This window comes from Elephas maximus, chromosome 8 (assembly GCF_024166365.1).
Source record: "Elephas maximus indicus isolate mEleMax1 chromosome 8, mEleMax1 primary haplotype, whole genome shotgun sequence".
NCBI classification, from domain to species: Eukaryota; Metazoa; Chordata; class Mammalia; order Proboscidea; family Elephantidae; genus Elephas; species Elephas maximus.
The window spans coordinates 125,678,692-125,700,165 of record NC_064826.1 but is presented as its reverse complement, the minus strand read 5'-3'; the positions used below and the strand labels follow the sequence as shown (position 1 = coordinate 125,700,165).

Sequence of the window (21,474 nt, the reverse complement as noted above, 5' to 3'; positions counted from 1 at the left end):
GTTGACACATAACGTTAACCATCAATATAATACTTGCTTAGAATACTATAGATGAAAGATCTATCCGCATATAACACCATTCTAGTCGATTGGAATGTTAGTTAATTTTTCTTTGTTTAAAATGTCTTTGCCCCAACCATCTGTTAGGATTATATCATATCTGAAGCACTTACTGAAAATCAGGCCTTATAAGTTTGTATTTGTTAAATCCTCTCAAATATAGCTTGAGCCATTATACTGTATAATCCCACAGGTGCATTAGAGTGTCACTGTAAAATGATCTTCAGTGTGCAATCTAGAGTCTGTGTGACACGATGTGATTGTTTGCCCACGTACGGTTGTGTGTGTCTGTGTTGTGTGTCAAGGCTTTGCACCTGTTAGTTCTGGTTCAAACCCCTGCTGAGAATATGAGTTTCTAACAAGTTCCTACCACCACCACCCACTGCTGTTGAACAAGTTCCTAGGTGATGGTAATACTGCTGGTTAGGGATCAATTTTTGAGTCAGAACCAACACAATGACAAGTTTTGGTTTTTTTTGCTTGTTTTTTTAGTAATGCAGTAGAGTGATGGTTCTCAAAATTTGTCATACATAAGAATCATCTGGGGAACTTGTTCAACTGTAGATTCAGTGTATCTGGGGTGGAAATGCAAGTACTCAGCAGGGGTTTGAACTGGAACAAACCGGTTGGAAGCTCTAGTTTGACTGCCTTTTTAAAAAGAAAAAAAATCAGCATTTCCACTTCCTCTGCTTCCTTTGCCAGGATGCCTCTTGTGTTTGTGTTGTAGCTTATCTGAAACACAAGGCAGCTTTGTTGACATCACTGATGATGCTTGTTAGCAGGGGTTGTTCAGTGCAGCCAGCCCTTTTTGTTAGTCACTCAAAGTAGCCATGTCCATTTCAGCTGCCCTGGAACTCATAGGAAGATCCCCGTTTTTACAAACTCCTGAGAGAACCACCTGGGTAAGATGGAATTCATTATAGGATTCTCCAGCAGGTTTTCGTTTGGGAAAGTTCAAATATCAGAGCAAAAGCCTATTTTGATGCTGTGTCAGAAAAGAAACTCTTCCTTGATTTGTTTTCTCTTTAAAAATAAAGTAGAAGATAGTTTGCTGATAATAGTCCTCTAGTGCTCTTAGATAGAGGAGGATTCATTCACCTTTCTCAATTTTTAGTAACGAATACAAATAACATAGTATTAATAAGTTCAGAATCTTAACTGGAACCCATAGAAGTGGCTAAGACACTTTACTCAGTAAAGCAACCCAAAATATCACTTAACTACTATTGAATTACTTAATTTTTGTGCAGTGATGTAATTTTTATGTATTGTTTTTGCACCTGTGTATTTGTTAAATACATTATGCAGTATCCCGAAACCAAACTCACTGCCATCGAGTTGATTCTGACTCATAGCAGCCCTGTAGGACAGAGGAGAACTGTCCCATAAGGGTTTCCGAGGCTGTAAATCTTGAGCAAGCAGACTGCCACACCTTTCTCCCTTGGAGTGGCTGGTGGGCTCAAGCCACTGTCCTTTTGGTTAGCAGCTGACCGCTTTAACCACTGCAGCACCAGGGCTCCTTTATGCAGTACGCTTAGCACGATATCCAGCACGTAGCAAGTGTTCAGTAAATGCCAGCTGCTTATTACGTGTGCTGTGAAGCACGGACGTTGTGTGTATATGGCCATTTCTTCAGTGTTCTTTAAAAAGGGGATACTTTTGACCATTCGAGGAGGTTTTTCCACCCTCTGATGCTTAAGAAAGCTTTTCTCAAAATGTGTCCTAATTTTGGCCCAGACACTTCTTGTCTTGATTAAGGTTTAATAGAGGGTACTGTCATTGGTTGGTGTCAAAGTTCTTGAGAAAGGATGTGATTTTATTAATTGATTCAGTAGGAGATTATGTTCGTGATCATCTATAAGCTCTTAAGTTTTGATGGAAATAATCGCATTTCCCCTTAACATTCCAAATCTAAACCGTTTAAAAAAAAAATAGTTTGTATTGTTTTTAAGTATAGCAATAACTTAAACATTAATAACTCTTAACTATTTTGAGCTATACTGTAACTTTATACTATTTAGAGTAATTTTTTCAGTTCTCAAAAATACTGGTTATGTGAGGCTTCTAAAGTATGAATTTATTTTCCTTAATGGTCTACTCAGATGACCTATTTTGTCTTGGGTGGGTTTTGATAGTGGTTTTTAGGGACTTCGTCTATTTCATCTGGGTTGTCAAATTTGCACGCATAGAATTATTCATAGTATTGCTTATTTACTTTTAATGTCTCTGGGGTCTCTGTTGATATCCCTGCTTTCATTCTTGATATGTGTCCTCTGTGTCCTGGTATGTGCTTTGTATCATTTGTTCTTTCTCATTTTTGCTACAGGTTTAGCAGTTCTCAAAGAACCTGTCTTTGGTTTCCTCCCTTTCTCTCTATTCTTTATGTTTCAAATTTCATTTCAAGTTCATTGGATTCTTCTCTTTATTATTTTTTTCTTTCCATTTATTGGCTTTATTTTGCTCCCATTATTGATTTGACACCTTTATTCTTTTCTAATATAGTTGTTTAATAACGTAAATATCCCTCTAGGAACTGCTTTAATTGCATGTTACAATTTTGGTATGTCAGTATATTTTCTAATTTACCTTTGACCAATGGATCATTTAGAAAACAGAACAGTTGCCATCAAGTTGACTGTGATGTATGGCAACCACATGTTTGTCAGAGTAGAACTGTGCGCTGTAGGGTTTCCAGTGGCTGAAGCAGATCACCAGGCATTTCTTCTGAGGTGCCTCTGGGTGGACTTGAACCACTAAAGTTTTAGGTTAGCAGAGTGTGCATTAACCTTTTGCGCCACCCAGGGACTCTTCGGTATCATTTAGAGATGTGTTTATTTACTTTCTAAGTGTTTGGAGATTATTCTCCTGTTACCCATTTCTACTTAAATTTCATTGTGGTCAGAAAGCATACTTTTTGTGTATTTTTAAATCTTACAAACTGAGCTTCTCAAATTTGAAGATTCATAATCTTTTTTTTTAAACAGTGCATAGAGAAGAAATGCAGATTTCTAAAATCTTATTTCCCCTGTGTTTTTTGCAGTGCTGGCATTTGGTGTGGATGAATTCAGGTAGAACTGAATGCCTGCAGTTATTAATCTCTTGTGTTGAACTTCTTTCTGACAGCATGATGGAAGTGGTTCATTGCATGACATTCAGCTGTCATTGCCATCTAGTCCGGAACCAGAAGACAGTGATCAGACATATAAGGTATGGCTAGGTAATCAGGTTGAATTTTTCAGAATTCCTTTTTATTACTGAAACAATAAAGCATTAGCCTACATCTTTGCTGTCTTGATTTACTTTTAAAATGATAATCCCTTGTTGCTTTAATTTGAATTTTTTTATCAGTTTAATTTGTCCTTGTATTAAACCCACTGCCGTCAAGTCGATTCCGACTCATAGCGACGCTATAGGACAGAGTAGAACTGCCCAATAGAGTTTCCAAGGAACGCCTGGCGAATTTGAACTGCCGACCTCTTGGTTAGCAGCTGTAGCACTTAACCACTACGCCTTGTATTATTACTTATAAATAACAGATTTTTTAATATAACTACCAATAAAGATCAAAATTGAGAAGTTATTTCTCACGTATAATCTCAACTTTGAAGAAGCATACTCAAAATTAGATTAATTCGTGTTGATCTTTATTTTCATGTTTGAAAATATAATTATACTATCCAGATGCATTTTAGCAAGTGTTTGAAAGTAGTTTCTATTTTTGTAAAAATATATACAACACGTTTGCTAATTCAGTGTTTTTCACATACATAATTTAGTGACACCAATTACATTAATCAAGTTGTGCCACCATCACCACTCTCTGTTGCTGAATTTTCCCTCCCCATAAATAGAAACTCCGTGCTTCCTAAATAGTGACTCCCCTACCCCTCCTCTTCCATCCCTGGTAACCATTAATAAACTTTGGTCTCTATACATTTGCCTCTTCGAGCTATCTTATGTGTGTGAAATCATGTAATATTTGTCCCTTTGTGACTGACTTTTTTCACTCAGCATAATGTTGTGAAGATAATTCCATGTTGTAGCATATATTTAGACTTCATTTGGCTTTATGGCTGAGTAATACTCCATTGTATGTATATACCACTTTTTGTTTATCCATTCATCTATTGATGCATATTTAGGTTTTTTCCACCTTTTGGTTATTGAGAACAGTGCTGCAGTGAACACTGGTGTATGTGGGTCTGTCTGTGTTGCTGCTTTCAACTCCCTTGGGTATGTATACACCTAGGAGTGGAATTGCAGGCTCATAGGTAGCTCTATATTTAACCTTTTGAGAAACTGCCAAACTGTTTTCCACAGTGGCTGTACTTTGCATTCCTACCAGCAGTGAATAAAGGCTCCAGTTTTTCCATATCCTTGCCAGCATTTGTTGTTTTCAGTTTTTTTGTCTTAGCCATCCTAGCGGGTGAAGTAATATCTCATTGTGGTTTTGATTTGCATCTTCCTAATGGGTAATGAGAAAACCCTGGTGGCATAGTGGTTAAAAGGTACAGCTGCTAACCAAAAGGTTGGGAGTTCAAATCCACCAGGCAGTCCTTGGAAACGCTATGGAGTAGTTCTGTGTTGCTATGAGTCGGAATCAACTCAATGGCAATGGATTTAACAACTAATGAAGTTGAGCATCTTTTCATGTGTTTGTTGACCATTTTTATATCTTCTTTGGTGAAAGAGGTATTGAAATTCTGTATATATTCTGACTATTAAGCCCTTATCCAGTATATAGTTCCCAGAAATTTTTTCCCAGTCTGTCTCTTCACTTTGTTGTTAAAATCTTTCACTGAACAGAACTTTTTGGTTTTGATGGATTCCAGTTTATCTGTTTTGTTACTAGTGCCTTCTCTGTCATACCTGAGAAGCCATTGTTAAAAACTAGGTCCAAAACCATACCTCTGTATTTTCTTCTAGAACTTTTATGGTTTTAATTCTTCCATTTAAGTTCTTGTGATCCATTTTGAGTTAATTTTCATGTACGGTATGAGGTATGAGTCTAGCATGTAGCTTCCCGGTTGTCCCAGCACCATTTATTAAAGAGGCCATTCTTTCTTCTTTGCATGGACTCAACATCCTTGTCAAAATTGATTGACTGTAGATGTATGGGTTTATTTCTGGACTCTTAATTCTGTTACATTTTTCCGTGTGTCTATTTTATTTTTTTTTTATTGTTATATAAGTACCAGACCGTTTTGATTATTGTAGCTTTATAGTATGTTTTGAAATAGGGAAGTATAATTCCTCCTGCTTTCTTGTTGTTCTTCAAAATTGCTTTGGCTATTTGGGACTCCTTGAAATTCCATATAAATTTGAGGATTCGTTTTTCCATTTCTGCAATTTTATTAGAATTACTTTAATCTGTAGAATACTTTGGGTAGTATTGACATCTTAACAATGTTAAGTCTTCCAGTCCACGACCATGGAATGTCTTCTCATTTATTTAGACCTTCTTTAATCTCTGTCGGTGGTGTTTTATAATTTTCATTGTGTAAGTCTTTCACATCCCTAGTTAAATTTATTTTTAGGTACAGCCACCCCTCGGTATCTGTGGGGAATTGGATCCAGAACCCACCCCCACAACGGATACCAAAACTCACGAGTGCTCAAGTCTGTTATATAAAATGGCGTAGTATTTAATAGAACTTGTGTACATCCTCTTGTATACTGTAAATATCTCTAGATTATTTATAATATATAATACAGTGTAAATGCTATGTAAATAGTTGTTTCATCACAATTTAAGACTTGCTCTGGAAGGTAGCCTTTTTCCTCTGTAAGTTTCTTGAGCTCTTCTGAGGATCTGATGCTGCCTGGACATCACATGATGCCGATTCCCCCAAGATTTTTTAAGTTCTTGGGGATGTAGCGCTTTACGTAGCTAGCGAGCCATCCCTTACTAAACTCCTTCCTCTGGCTCCCCTGTCACATTTAACCTTTGAGGGATTGCTTTGACCACTTAATTGCTTTTTGGGAGCCATTTTTTCGCAGACACAAATGGTCCACACAACACAAGTAGTGAACAAAGGATACACGAGGCAAACAATGCTTAGACAATGAGTGCTAGAGAGAGACTGAGGATCTGTGAAATGGCAGGAGGCTGCAGCAGGGGCTGCCGGCACCACTTTATTTGCATGGATTTGGTGTAGTGCTCGTCGGCATGCAGCAAATTCCAGTTTTGCTTGTTGGAACTTTCTTTTTTCTCCCCCTCACCACTGAATATTTTTGATCCGTGCTTGGTTGAAGGTGCGGATGTGGAACCTGCAGGTATGGAACACTGACTGTATTTTATTCTCTTAAATGCTATTGTAAGTGGAATTGTCAAAATAATTTCTATGTGTGTGTGCTTTAGGTGAAGGTTTACAGAGTGTATTAGTTTCTCATTGAACAATTAATACACATATTGTTTTGTGGCTTTGGTTGGCAACCCTGTGACATGTCAGCACTCTCTCCTTCTTACCCTTGGGTTTCCCATTTCCTTTTGTCCAGCTTTACTGTCCCTTCCTCTGCCTTCTCATTCTTGTACCAGGGCTGGTATGCCCATTAGTCTCGTATATGTCGTTGAACTACATGTGTTATTGTTTGTTTGATGGGCCTGTCTAATCTTTGGCTGAAGGGTGAACCTCAGGAGTGACTTTAGTAATGAGTTAAAAGGGGGCCATATTCTTGGGGTTTCTTCAGTCTTTGTCAGACCAGTAAGTCTAGTCTTTTTTTTTTTTTTAATTTTTATTGTGCTTTAAGTGAAAGTTTACAAATCAAGTCAGTCTCTCACACAAAAACTTACATACACCTTGCTACATACTCCCAGTTGCTCTCCCCCTAACGAGATAGCCTGCTCCCTCCCTCCATTCTCTCTTTTCATGTCCATTAAGTCTGGTCTTTTTACAAGAATTTGGAGTCTGCATCCCACTGTTCTCCTGTTCCCTCAGGGGTTCTCTGTTGTGTTCCCTGTCAGGGCAGTCATCATCGGTTGTAGCTGGGTACCATCTAGTTCTTCTTGTCTCAGGCTGATGTAGTCTCTGGTTTATGTGGCCCTTTCTGTCCCTTGAGCTTGTAGTTACTTTGTGTCTCTGGTGTTCTTCATTCTCCTTTGGTCCAGGTGGGTTCAGACCAATTGACGCATCTTAGATGGCCACTTGCTAGCATTTACGACCCTAGATACCACTCTCCAAAGTGGGCTACAGAATGTTTTCTTAGTAGATTTTATTATGCCAATTGACTTAGATGTCCCCTGAAACCATGGTCCGCAAATCCCCGCCCCTGCTATGCTGGCCTTCGAAGCATTCTGTTTATTCAGGAAACTTATTTGCTTTTAAGTCTGGTCTTTTTTTGTGAGTTAGAATTTTGTTCTACATTTTTCTCCAATTCTGTCCAGGACCCTCTATTGTGATTCCTGTCAGAGCAGTTGGTGGTGGTAGCTGGGCACCATCTAGCTGTGCTGGACTCAGTCTGGTGGAGGCTGTGGTAGTTGTGGTCCATTAATCCGTTGGACTAACCTTTCTCTTGTGTCTTTGGTTTTCTTCATTCTCCCTTGCTCCTGACGGGGTAAGACCAGTGGACTATCTTACATGGCTGCTCACAAACTTTTAAAACCCCACATACTACTCACCAAAGTAAGATATAGAACATTCTCTTTACCAACTATGTTATGCCAATTAAGCCAGATATCGCCTGAGTGAAAGAATATTTTTTTTAATATCTTTAGGTTTATTTTCAGTTGCAGAAAGTGCTTTCCTTTTTTTGAAATATTTTTTTAAGCACACAGTAGTATTCTTGCTTTATTTAATATCTTTTAGTAAAATTATTGTTTTTTTTTACATCCCACAGCAACAAATAACCTCAAAACATTGATGGCTTATAAAACAAAAGATTTCTTTTTTTTTAATTGTGTTTTAATTTCTCATACAAAAATGTATGCACATATTATTATGTGACATTAGTTGCAATCCCTATAATGTGACAGCACACTCCCCCTTTCCACTCTGGGTTTCTTGTGTCCATTCAACTGTTCCTGTCCCTTCGTACCTTCTCATTCTGCCTCTAGACAGGAGCCACCCCTTTGGTCTCGTGTATCTGCTTGAACTAAGAAGAAGCACACTCCTTACGAGTATTATGTTTTATAGTCCAGTCTAAACTTTGTTTGAAGAGTGGTCTTCGGGAATGGTGTTAGTTCTGGGTTAACAGAGTGTCTGGGGGCTATTATGGCTTTGGGGGTTCCTCCAGTCTGAGGCCGACCATTAAGTCTGGTCTTTTTATGTGGATTTGAGGTCTGCTTCACACTTTTCTCCGGCTCCATCGGGGACTGCCTGTTTTGTTTCCTCTCAGGGTGGTCATTGGTGAAAGCTGGGCACCATTTAGTTTTTCTGGTTTCAAGCTGATAGAGTCTCTGGTTTACGAGGCCCTTTTGTTTTTTCGGCTAATATTTTCCTTGTGTCTTTGGTGTTCTTCATTCTCCTTTGCTCCAGATGGGTTGGGACCAATTGATGCATCTTAGATGGTTGCTTGCAATCAGAAAAAAGTTTTTTTTCTCATTTTATGTTACATATGGCTGTAGATCAGTTGGGACTCTGCTTCATATGTCATCTTCATTCTGCTCCAGGCTGAAGAATCAGGCTCTACCCTGGAAAATGTTCTTGTCACAGAGGGAAAAGAGCATTAGCAGAACCACACGTGCCTTTTGCTTGGATGTTGCCTAGTTATTTCCTCTCATGTTTTATTCTTGGGCAAAGCAAGTCAAGTTGCCAAGCCAGATATTAGGGGCACTGTGAAGCATAGTTTTCTCTTAAGAGGGGGAGCAACTTACTGGGAAAAAGATTGTATATAGAGCTTTCAGAATCAAAATAATATGGGCTGACAATCACAGCTACTTATTCTGATCTTAACTCTTTTACTTATTATCTACCTGTTCCTGCTCAAATCATTTTGTCTTGGGGCCTCCACCTTCTTGTCAGTATTATGATATTCTAAATTAGCAGGTCTACAGGGGGCATCTCTATTTTGAAAAAGTTTTAGTTACACACGCAGTTGAGAACTATTGACATTTTAAAAGCAAAGTTGATCTTTACTCCTGAGTTTTATTTTTTGTGAAACTAGTTTTTTTACCTTTAAAGAAACCCTTTTTAAAGAAAAAAAATCTTAATCCCAACTATTTTACGCGAGTGATGTTTTTATTTTTTACATGTTCCATTGGCCTATCTGGCCCATCAAATAGTTTGTTATGTATAGATATGATTTTATATTCTACTTTTTAATGTTATATAGAAGCTTTAAAATTTTACATAATTAGATATATTTATCATTTCATAATAGCTTCATTTGCCACAGTTTAGAAATGATCTGTAATCCATCTTGTTTTTCTCTCAGTTTTTAAAATTTTCTAAACTCTTTTTAAATTCAAGTGGAGATCATTTTTTGTATATGATAGACAGTCTTTTCCAATTGTGGTATACATAACCACAGTATTATAAAAATCTTTTTCTCCCCCATTGCTTTGTGATACTGATTTGACATGTTAAAGCCTTTGTAACGTGTCTCTTCTGATATTCTCTTCAGGAAACTTAATTTCCCCACTTGCGCTAGTTCTCAGCAGGAGTACAAGGAACTCCTGAATAACTGAGGAAAAAAAAATAGTGATACACAAAAGAGGTTAACTATATGGTAATGAAACTACACTTTGGAAAAGTAACCTGATTCCTCCTTAACTTGACAATGGGTTTTCATTTAATAGCATTAGACATTTTTTACGGATTAAGTTGATCCAGGCAGCTCACCTCAGGGAAGTAGCTCATGGAAAAAGACTCTTTTTTTTTTTTTTTACCACACTCACCCTTGTTGCTCCTCAGGCACATTTATGTTTTGGCTGATTTCTGTGAACAACTGGTAAATGACTCTCCCCTGAATTATGCCATTCCCTCTGATTGTTGTGCTCTTCTTTGTTTTCTCTGACAGGCATCTCTTCTGTGTCTCTTGAAATCTAGTGAAAGTTCTTGCTTTGCATGTAATTTATTACACTGTGTGGCCTATGTGGAGCCCTGGTATCACAATGATTAAGAGCTCTGCTGATAACCAAAAAAGGCTGTCAGTTTGAATCTCCCAGCCACTCCTGTAGGTTCGCTAAGAGTCAGAATTGACTTAGTGGCAGCGGGTTTGGTTTGGTTTGGTTTGGTTATGGCCATATGTGCCAGTTTCCTTATCTGTAAAATGAGATTTTAGTGCTTACCTCAGCGTTGTCAGGATCAAATGGCTAAATTTTCAAAAGTTCCTGTTGCGTAATAAGTACTCAGTAAATGTTACCTGTAGCCATGACGACTGTGCATTCTTTCCATGTCAGACTGTGTTAGACAATGACTTCTTAGAAGAGCAGAATGATTCTTTTTTATTTTTGAAATTCAGTACCTGGTGTATACAGGTTGCTTTAGAAGCATTCCTCCCACTAAATGAGCAGTTCGTTCATTTCTGCGCTTCCATCATTGATTTAATGTTTCTTATCAGGATATTTTAAATGCAGTTAAGTGTCTCATCGTAATTTTTTAAAAATATTACAGAATGAAGATTTATTAAATGAAATAAAGCAACTTAAAGAAGAAATAAAGAAAAAAGATGAAAAAATCCAACTATTAGAACATCAGCTTGTAAGTATTATAGTATGTAAAATGGAGGCTTTTTTCACTGAGTAATATGTAATTTTTTAATAAAAGTATTTGGAGTTTGACTTTTGACTTTCAAAGCTGTACTATTTTATTTTAGATTATAACCCCCAAAAACCAAGATTTTTTTATTCTAAAAGTATGTGATTTAACCATCTGTCTAAACATTTTAGTATTCCGTGTGAAGAAAGAATTTTGTTCATCTGTTTTCGATCAGTTTTGTTTGGAGATATAAAAGCTACCTGTTCAGATTCATTTTATTGATTCAGGGTAAATGGCTCACTTCCACGTCTGTTTAAAGAAACTGGTACTACTGAGTTGGAAACAGGGCATTTCCTTTCTCTGTGAGCAGAATGAAACTGGGCAGGCTTAGGTATCTGGCTGTCGGTTAGAATGAAGGCTGTTTCCAAAAAAATGCTCCATTCCCACTGATGCTGTAGAGAGATACCTCAGAGTCACTTAATAGGTTGGAGTCTTTATAATTTGTTATTGTTATAAATTGTTCCAATTTCAAATTTTAGTCTCATATGGGACCCAGTAAATACACTGTCTTGAATTTAATGATAATTTAGTTTGTACTAATATAAAAGGCCAGGATAAAGAGAACACAATGGCATAAATATCACAACAGGCAAAAGAAAATCTTCGTTGGAAATCAAAATTATTTTGATACAGCAAAGCAGTTCAGCCATATGGAATATTAATCTCACTCAGAATATAAAAGATATGCATGTAATTTTTAAGTGTGACATAGTAAACTGAACTCTGAGATACTGAGGTCAGATCACAGAGATCCAGCTCATGAATAAATAAGTAGAAAAATCAAATTGTTAAATGATTAAAGGTACCAAGAAAACTTAAAATCTGAGGAAAAAACTCTAATATTAAAAATTGAGGTCCTACCAAAAATAAAATTAAAAAGAAAACTAATAAAACGTAATGTTGGTATTTCAAAAATAAAGACAAGAACTCAGCCTGCCCTCAGGAGGGTGGGGAGGTAATGAAGAGGTGGAGAAGAAGAAACAGCGTTAGGAAGTGAGGTAAGCTTCAGATTTGCAAATGTGGATTAGGGAACACGAGAAATTGTTCTTACGACTCCATATTTTATATCCGAACAAGTTTTCATTTATGTACAAAGGAAAATTCTCAGACCTTTAAAGTCTTGAAAAGTATATCACCCAGTTATCTTTATAAAATTGCTTAATGATGTATTTCAAATATCTGAGAGAGAAATTGAAAAATAACTCAAGAATAAGGAAGTAAAGATTAAAATAAATGAGTAATGAAATGGAAGCCAAAGATATACTAAGTGGGATAATTTTCCCAACCACTAATGGGAAAATACTTATTGCTCATTATTTTATCTAAAGTGATTATACATCATTTGAATTTTAGAATTTGAGTTGTAAATTTTTATTATTTTTAATTAATTAAAATTTAAATTGCTGTTATTAGAATGGTTAATTAAATTAAATAAGCATGAGGAAGGAGATAAGGAATATGCTGAAGGAGGTCAGAAGTACTGCATATTTTGTACAAATGGGTATCCAGTGTGATTATTTTTGGTATGGTTAAATATAGTAGCAATACATAATGTTGTGAAATGCTCCAAGATAAGTAGTAGTATGTTGGAATAATGTGTCTTGCAGAAGATAAAAAGTAAAAAGAGACATATAAAATAGAAAAATATCAAGGAAAACCTAAAAACCAGCAACTAAGGTGATGAAGTTAGACCACAGGTAACCAGGACAATAGTAAGTGGACATCTCAGGCACAGAGTTTCATTGAGGTTTTAAAGCAAAATCCATTGATTTTTATTATTAAAAAAAAAATTTACCTAAAGTAAAATCTCAAGGCTGAACAAACATAAGTTGAAAGAGGGAGTGTAAAATTATTCTCATCAAAAAATGAGGTTCAATATTAAAATTAGAAAAGTAAATTTTAATACTGAATTTTTTAATTACAAAATTATAAAAAGGATCACTACTTCATATTGATTATTAATAAGTAATGAAAAGCTTTTCATCTTGTAAGGTTTTAATAAAATGTTCTTTAACCTCAGTATTCATCTTTTAAAATAAAAATAATTACCTTCATAGCTGCAATAATATTACCATCTTTAACCAAATTAATAGTAATCCCTTAATATCATCTAATACCCCATCCATATTCATATTCCTCCAGTTGTCCTAAAAACACACTGTATGTTTGATTTGTCCAAACTATAATCCAGTCGAGGACCATGCAGAACATCTGGTTGTATCTCTTAAATCTAGAACTGTTTTTTTTTATTGTTGAAGAGACTAGGCCAGTTCTCCTGATATTATCTCACCAAGAAAATAATTTTTTGAAAAGATCTTGATGATACCTAAGAGAATTCTAAAGAAAGAAACTAGAAGAAAAATGAATGCAACAATCATTAGCCATATGTGCTGTGAAATTCTCTGCATTTGATATATTAGACCTATAAATCATATTTATTATGAAAAAGCCTGTCACCTTCTTCCTAGGTGCTTGGATAGTTTGCCTGTGGATTGTCTCAGAGGCTGTGGTACATTCAACCAGAAACCCCATGTGGAAGTACCTCAGAATCACATTAACCTATTTACATGCGGCAAAGAAATTGTGGCCTGTACCAAGAGAACTTTGTGAAGCTTACTTGGCAGTTCCTGTTCTTGAATCTAGAGACTATTGTTAATGTGGTTTTTCTCAACAGAAAGGTGGAAGATCCGGCAGGATCCGTTGCTTCTCATTGCGAGCAGTGATCTTCCGTAAAGCTAAAGCCATACTGAATGAGTTTTAATGGGCCAAGTGTTGCTTTTGTAGTAGGGAGTTAGAAGTCATTCAGAAAGATTGTAGTAAAACAAAGATTAGTTCTGGAACTTCACAAAGTCACTTGTTCAAAAAAATTTTTAAATATTTTAAAACCATTGAAAGTAGAGAGAGATAATAGCATTTTCACATTATCAAAATTAAAATTGCCTTTCTATTTAAAATTTATCGTTCTTTTTTTTTCCTTATGTCTTTGAACTACTCTTAAAACAGCAGAATGTCATCAGTAGAGCCCTAGAGTAGGAGTCCGAGGACTGTTCTTATCTCCAGTATTAGCTGAGCAACATTGACAGTGTTCACCGTCTCCCTAGTGCATTATCTAAAATATGAAGGGTTTTCTAGGTGATTTCAAAATCCCCTTCCAGTTTTAGCCTTTCATACTTCTTTATCTTTTTAAAAATGCATTCAACTCAATTAAAAATTTGCTTATAAACTTCCAGGAAAATAAAGTGATAATATAAAGTGTTGAATTCATATTTTATGTGAAACTTATTTTCATTTTGGAGATGCCGAAAGTGGAATTCAGGTTAAGTAGACTAGCAGTATTAAAAAAAAAAATTAAACTAAACCCATTGCCTTCAAGTTGATTCCAACTCATAGGCAAGCAGTTTAGAGTTTAGTATATTTGAAATAACTCAGGTTTAAATGCTGGCTCTGAAACTTAATAGCCTTCTCTAAGTAACTTCCCTAGGGAAGTTACTTAATCTTCTCCTAAGCCCTCTGTAAAGGAGGATAGTAAAAATAATACTGACCATATAGGGTTGTGACAGGTAAATGAACTATTACATAAACTATGTAATGCTATGCCTGGGCCAGGAGTGGTGAGATAAACAGTAACTCTTTTTAAGAATTTGTCCCAAATCACCTAGCTAGTAAATCAGTTTTTATGATGTTTTAAGTTCTAAGCAGGAGTCCTGAACTAAAAATGACTTTTAAAATCATAACATTTGTAAACTCACATATTTAACAAGTAATATACAGGTCCCATCCAGTTCTATGGCTACTTTAGTTAGCTTGATGAAGTTCTAGGCTGACTTTGTTGGGGCCCTCTTGGCTTCTTTGTGGTCACAAGATGTCTGCTGTAGTTTTATGTGTCACATTCTCATGCAGTATTATGCAAAAACAGGAAAAGGGTCTGTCTTCTCTGTTGTTGCTGTTTTTTGTACCATCAAGTCAATTCCACCTCATAGAGGCCCTATAGGACAGGGTAAATTGTCTCATAAGGTTTTCTAGGCTGTAATACGAAAGGTGCCCTGGTGGTACAGTGGTTAAGCACCTGGCTGGTAATCAAAAGGTCAGCAGTTCGAACCCACCAGTCGCTCCATGGGAGAAAAGATGTGGCAGTCTTCTTCCATAAAGCCTTGGAAACCTTATGGGGCAGTTCTACTCTGTCGTATAGGGTAGTAAGTACTATGAGTCAGAATTGACTTGATGGCAATGTGAATAGAATCTTTATGGGGGCAGATCACCAACTCTTTCCCCCCATGGAGCAGCTGGTGGGTTCATACTGCTGTTTTGGTTTGCAGCTGAGCACTTCAGCACACTTTCTCAGAAATACTCCAGACTCATGTTTCGTTGGCTGTTTGTCCCTTCCTAAGCACAGAGGAGTAGGATTAACCAGATGGGCTCAGTCTGATCAAAATCTTACCGCTTTGAGGCAAGAGATGATATTAACTTCCCTCAATACAGAACCATGAAATTGAATACCTGAAGAGATTATCAGCAGTAAAGAAAGCAGATGGAGAAAGAATGATATTTTACATCTTTTGAGATAACACTGAAAGCTATACTTTCCAAATTATAAAAAGTTCAAATATTTGCCAAGTATTATTCATCATGTGTTATCACATAGATCACAAAGTGGAAATTTTTCCCGGAATTGCATTCCTTGGAATAGAATAATGTGTCTGCGTTGAGATACAATGTTTTGCATTATTTTGTCTCTCCTTAATTTACCTCCTGTATGTCTTGGAGGAGCCCAGGTGGCACAGTGGTTAAGATCTCAGCTGCTAACCAAAAGATCAGCAGTTCAAATCTACCAGCTGTCCCTTAGAAGCCCTAAGGGGTAGCTTTACTGTGTCCTCTCAGGTCGCTATGAGTTGGAATCAACTTGATAGCAATGAGTTTTGGTTATATGTGTTAGAAGGGAATTAAGTCTTGTTACAGTGAATTCAAGGGACTCCCAAGTTGACTTGCTTATGTATTGAATTTCACGTCAATGAATTTATTTTTGAGGGACGGGAAATATATCTGAACTATAGAGATTTTTAATGATTAGATTTTGTGCTGTATAAGGAAATTGCCCCAACGCATCTGTCTCTTTGTTGTACTTTGGGGGCTTCTGTGTTGCTGGAAGCTATGCCACCGATGTTCAAATACCAGCAGGGTCACCCATGGTGGACAGGTTTCAGCTGAGCTTCCGGACTAAGAGTAGGAAGAAGGATCCAACGGTTTACTTCCGAAAAGAATTAGCCAATCAAAGCCTTATGAATAGCAGCAGAACATTGTTTGATACAGTGCTGGAAGATACTCAAAATACGACTGGGAAAGAGCTGCCTCCTCAAAGTAGAGTCGACCTTAATGATATGAATGGAGTCAAGCTTTCAGAACCTTTGTACGCTGATGTGGCATGACTCAAAATGAGAAGAAACAGCTGTAAACATCCATTAATAATCGGAACCTAGAATTATGAAATATGAATCTAGGAAAATTGGAAATTGTCAAAAATGAAATGGAACACATAAAGGTAAGATATCCTAGGAATTAGTGAGCTGAAACGGACTGGTATTGGCTATTTCGAATCGGACAATCATATGGTCTACTATGCTGGAAATGACAACTTGAAGAGGAATGGCGTTGCGTTCATCCTCAAAAAGAACATTTTGAGATCTATCCTGAAGTACAGCGCTGCCAGTGATAGGATAATATCCATACACCTATAAGGAAGACCAACTAATATGACTATTATTCAAATTTATGCACCAACCAGTAAGGCCAAAGATGAAGAAATTGAAGATTTTTATCAGCTTCTGCAGTCTGAAATTGATCAAACATGCAATCAGGATGCACTGATAATTACTGGAGATTGGGATGCCTAAGTTGGAAACAAGAAGGATCAATAGTTGGAAAATATGGCCTTTGTGATAGAAATGATGCTGGAGATCTCATGATAGAATTTGGCAAGACCAATGACTTCTTTGCAAATAACCTTTTTCACCAACATAAACGGCAACTGTACACAGAGACTTCACCAGATGGAATACACAGGAATGAAGTCGACTGTATCTGTAGAGACGGTGGAAAAACACAATGTCATCAGTCAGAACAAGGCCAGGGGCCGACCGCGGATCAGACCATCAGTTACTGATAGGCAAGTACAGATTGAAATTGAAGAAGATTAGAACAAATCCACAAGAGCCAAAGTAAGACCTTTAGTATAATCCCACCTGAATTTAGAGACCATCTCAAGAATAGATTTGACACATTGAACGCTAGTGACCAGATGAGTTGTGGAATGACATCAAGGACATCATACATGAAGAAAGCAAGAAGTCATTAAAAAGACAGGAGAGAAAGAAAAGACCTAAATGGATGTCAGAGACTCTGAAACTTGCTTTTGAACGTCGAGTAGCTAAAGCAAAAGGAAAAAAGGTAAAGTAAAAGAGCTGAACAGAAGATTTCAAAGGGTGGCTGAAGAAGACAAAGTATTATGATGACATGTGCAAAGACCGGGAGATAGAAAATCAAAAAGGAAGAAAACGCTCAGCATTTTTCAAGCTGAAAGAACTGAAAAAAAAAAAAAAAAAAAATTTAAGCCTTGATTTGCAATACTGAAGGATTCTGTGGGGAAAAAAAGGATGCAGGAAGCGTCAAAAGAAGATGGAAGGAATACACAGAGTCCCTATACCAAAAAGAAATGATTGATGTTCAGCCATTGCCGGAGGTGTAGCATATAATCAGGAACCGATGGCACTAAAGCAAGAAGTCCAAGCCTCACTGAAGACATTGGCGAAAAAGAAGGCTCCAGGAGTTGGCAGAATACCAACTGAGATGTTCCAGCAAACGGATGCAGCACTGGAAGTGCTCACTCGTCTATGCCAAAACTTGGAAGACAGATACCTGGCCAACCAGCTGGAAGAGATTCATACTTATGCCTATTCCCAAGAAATGTGATCCAACCAAATGCAGAAATTATCAAACAATATCATTAATACCACATGCAAGCAAAATTTTGCTGAAGATCATTCAAAGGTGGCTGCAGCAGTATATCGACAGGGAACTGGCAGAAATTCAAGCCAGATTTAGAAGAGGACGCAGAACCGGGGATATCATTGCTAATGTCAAATGGATCCTGACTGGAAGCAGAGAATACCAGAAAGATGTTTACCTATGCTTTATTGACTATGCTAAGGCATTCATAACAAATTACAGATAGCATTGTGGAGAATGGAAATTCTGGAACACTTAATTGTGCTCATGAGGAATCTGTGCATGAATCAAGTGTCCCATTCGAACAGAACAAGGGGATACTGCATGGTTTAAAGTCAGAAAAGGTGTGTGTTAGGGTTGTATCCTTTCATCATACCTATTCAATCTGTTTGCTGAGCAAATAACTTGAGAAGCTGGACTATATGAAAAACGGGCATTAGGATTGGAGGAAGACCCATTAACAACTTGTGTTACACAGATGGCACAACCTTGCTTGCTGAAAGTGAAGAGGACTTGAAGCACTTACTGATGAAGATCAAAGACCACAGCCTTCAGTATGGATTGTACCTCAACATAAAGAAAACAAAAATCTTCACAACCGAACCAATAATCAGTATCATGATAAATCGTGAAATGACACATCAGTTCACCATGAGTCAACTTCATGGCAAGTGATCTATGGGCTTGTTTAAAAAAAAAAAATTTTTTTTTTTTTTTAATAGAATGCTTATATTCCAGCTTCATACTAAGGGGCAATTCTTTTTTGTTATTGAAAATATACACAGCAAGACATGCACCAGTGCAACAATTTCTATATGTACAATTCAGTGATACCTATTACGTTGTTTAAGTTTTGCAACCATTTTCACCCTCCCTTTTCGAACTGTTCCTCTGCTAGTAACATAAACTTACTTCTCCCAAAGCATCCTTTCTAACTTTTCAAGTTGCTGTTGTCAGTTTGATACCATACAGATAGTTCTTTAAAAGAGCATAATGTTCAAAGCAGGCATTCTTTACTAATTAAGCTAAACTGTTGTTTGGTTTAAAGAAGACTTCAGGGGATATTTTTGGTTTAAGGTTTAAAGATTATCTCCAAACCAAAAAACCAAACCCAGTGCCCTCAAGTCGATTCTGACTCATAGCTACCCTATAGGACAGGGTAGAACTGCCCCATAGAGTTTCCAGGGAGTGCCTGGTGGATTTGAACTGCTGACCCTTTGATTAGCAGCCCTAGCACTTAACCACCATGCCACCAGTGTTTCCAAAGATTATCTCAGAGCAGTAATTTCTGGGATTCATCCATCCTCGGTGGCTCCAGAAAACCTGGGTTCCATGAGAGTTTGAAATTCTGTTTCACATTTCCCCCCTTTTTATCAGGATTTTGGTATAGAATCTTTCATCAAAATGTTCAGTAGTGGTAGCCAGGTACCATCCAGTTCTTCTGGTCTCATGGCAGATGATGTAGTTGTTCATGAAGGCAATTAGCCACACATTCTATTTCCTTCTCCTATTCCTGATTCTCCTTCTTCCTTTCCTCCTTTGTTGCTCCAGAAATGTAGAGACCAGTTGTTGTACCTTGAGTGACTGCTTGCAAGCTTTTAAGGCTAAGAGGCAATTCTTACTATCAGTCTTTCTATGTGTTTTTTTTTTTTTTTAATGATTATTTGACAGACCAAGATTGCACAGTGGGTACATTACTCTGTGTTATATGAAGGAATGTGCTTTAAATAGAGTCAGGTGTAATTAATTCATTTATGAACTCAGACGGTCTATGGATCTTGTCGAAGGGCAGAGACCCTTCAGAACACTCCCAGTAAGCCAACCCATTAAACAGGTTTCATGACACTGCATATGTGAACAGACAGCCTTGTTTTGTAGATTGGTAGGATTTAATATCCAGTGGAGTCCCCTCAAAATACCATTAAGAAACTGTGTGGCATAGTGGTCATTATGCTGCTGTGACTGTAGTATCCTAATAGTTTGGGAGAATAAGTTGTGCTGTTGTATTCTTTATAGCACAGAGAGCAGTGTATTTTCTACATCTGCATTCATAGTACTGTGTAGCTTTATGTACATAAGATCGTGTATATTGTGCTTTCTGGGCAATGTAAGAGCTCTTCTAGGGTAATTTGGACTTTTTACAAGTCTGTCCTTACTGGCTGACTGTGGAACCCAATCACAAATAAGATGAGACACTACTGAATAGACTGATTATTTGCCGTAAGCACGACACAGCCACGTTTTTGTTGATAAAGGTAGTGACAACTATTTTACAACGTTTGATTTTTTTTGGTCCCCCCCCAAGAGAACCTGTAGATACCTTATTTGTGTGTATACAGAATGACACCAATGTAAAAATTTGTGCTTTTGTTCAGGCAACTCGGTGTAATTGCCACCAAAAATCTAAAGAGGAAAAATGCACATATGCCGATAAATATACCCAAACACCCTGGAGAAGAATTTCTGTGAGTAACACATGCCCTTAACTTTTTCTCCCATTGTTTACTCTTTTGATGCTTTGTTCCACCCTTTTTAATCTAATCTCTAATAATTCTTAATCTGTCTTGGCTGTTAATTGTTTTTAGGTAAGATTTTTTTTGGTTTTTTTGAGAGGGTCCCTTAGATGTTCACGTGCTTTCTAAAGCTTTTCTTACGTGTTTTATGTAAGTGAATGTGCATTAATAGCTTTTCCATCCTGCAAACTGTAGCTCATTTTGTTTGAGTGTCTAGTCTTCTCTTACTGCATGTATTCGTGGGAGCAGGATTTCCACAACAGAAGCCCAATATGCAGCATTCCCTCTTCAGCAGCACAGGACACTTTAAAAATATGGGATGTAGCAAAAAAAAAAAAAAAACTTTTTTCTTTTTAGCATGTTCCTTTTTTTGTTGAGACCTTTCACATATGCTCTATTATAATTACTCAAATGTTGAGGCTGTTGGAAAATATCGGTGCATTAAGACACTGTATGTTATGTTTTAGGCATAGTTAGGGTAGAAAACAGCCATCTACTATAATCTGTGCTTATCATTTTTCCAAAAATTTTATCTGTATATATCTCAAAACATTTGGTGCTAAAAATACACTGATTGTAATTTGACCTGAGTCCTCTACAACTCAGTTCCGAATGTGCCTGAGCCGGAGAAGTATCGTTAGAGCCATCAGTTATCATTCTCTTACTGTGCAGTGGCCAGTGGTAGAGGTTTCTCCTTAAGCGGATGCTGGCTAAACCAGCCTTGACTTATCTTTTGCCTTGTATTTAGAGGTGGAGTCGTTGTAACACAAATGAGTAGGGAAATATGTTAATTACTGTAATCAGTGAAGTCGTTTATAAAGCTATTGTCCTTTAAAGTATAAAATAGTTGTTTCTTTTCATCCAATAAATAATTACCTTTTGTGGGTACTCTGTATAAGGTTGTTCCATACTAGGAATTAATATATTCAATGAAAGCTTGGTGAGCCCCTCCTATCGTGGCTCTTGAAGTAGAAATGGGGGATTGAGGAAGGAAATATACAGATGAATAAGGATTCCCCATTAAAAAGTGCTTATTAAGGGAACTGGCAATGTATTGATATAGTTAAAGTACAGGTAGTTCTATAAGGTTCACAGGATTGGGAAGGTCTTGCTGGAGGAATCAAGGAGCTTGGTGAAGAAGGTGAAGGTAGTGTCTGAATCATAGAAAAACACAGAAAGGACTTGCTTGGTAGTCAGTTGTGATG

General features: G+C 37.0%; 1 protein-coding gene across 6 annotated transcripts in view; it reads left to right on the top strand.

Moving 5' to 3' along the window:
* CCSER2 (coiled-coil serine rich protein 2) overlaps positions 1-21,474 on the top strand; it is a 248,901-nt gene that overhangs the window by 182,822 nt on the left and 44,605 nt on the right. For 4 of the 6 annotated variants that reach the window (XM_049894608.1, XM_049894613.1, XM_049894614.1 and 1 more), the window contains 3 exons: positions 3,184-3,267; positions 10,614-10,700; positions 20,132-20,221. In XM_049894608.1, the coding sequence (XP_049750565.1) occupies positions 3,184-3,267; positions 10,614-10,700; positions 20,132-20,221 (261 nt within the window). Of the gene's footprint in view, positions 1-3,183; positions 3,268-10,613; positions 10,701-13,225; positions 20,222-21,474 lie in introns of those variants that run through there. The other 2 variants (XM_049894611.1, XM_049894609.1) reach the window with 2 other exon arrangements.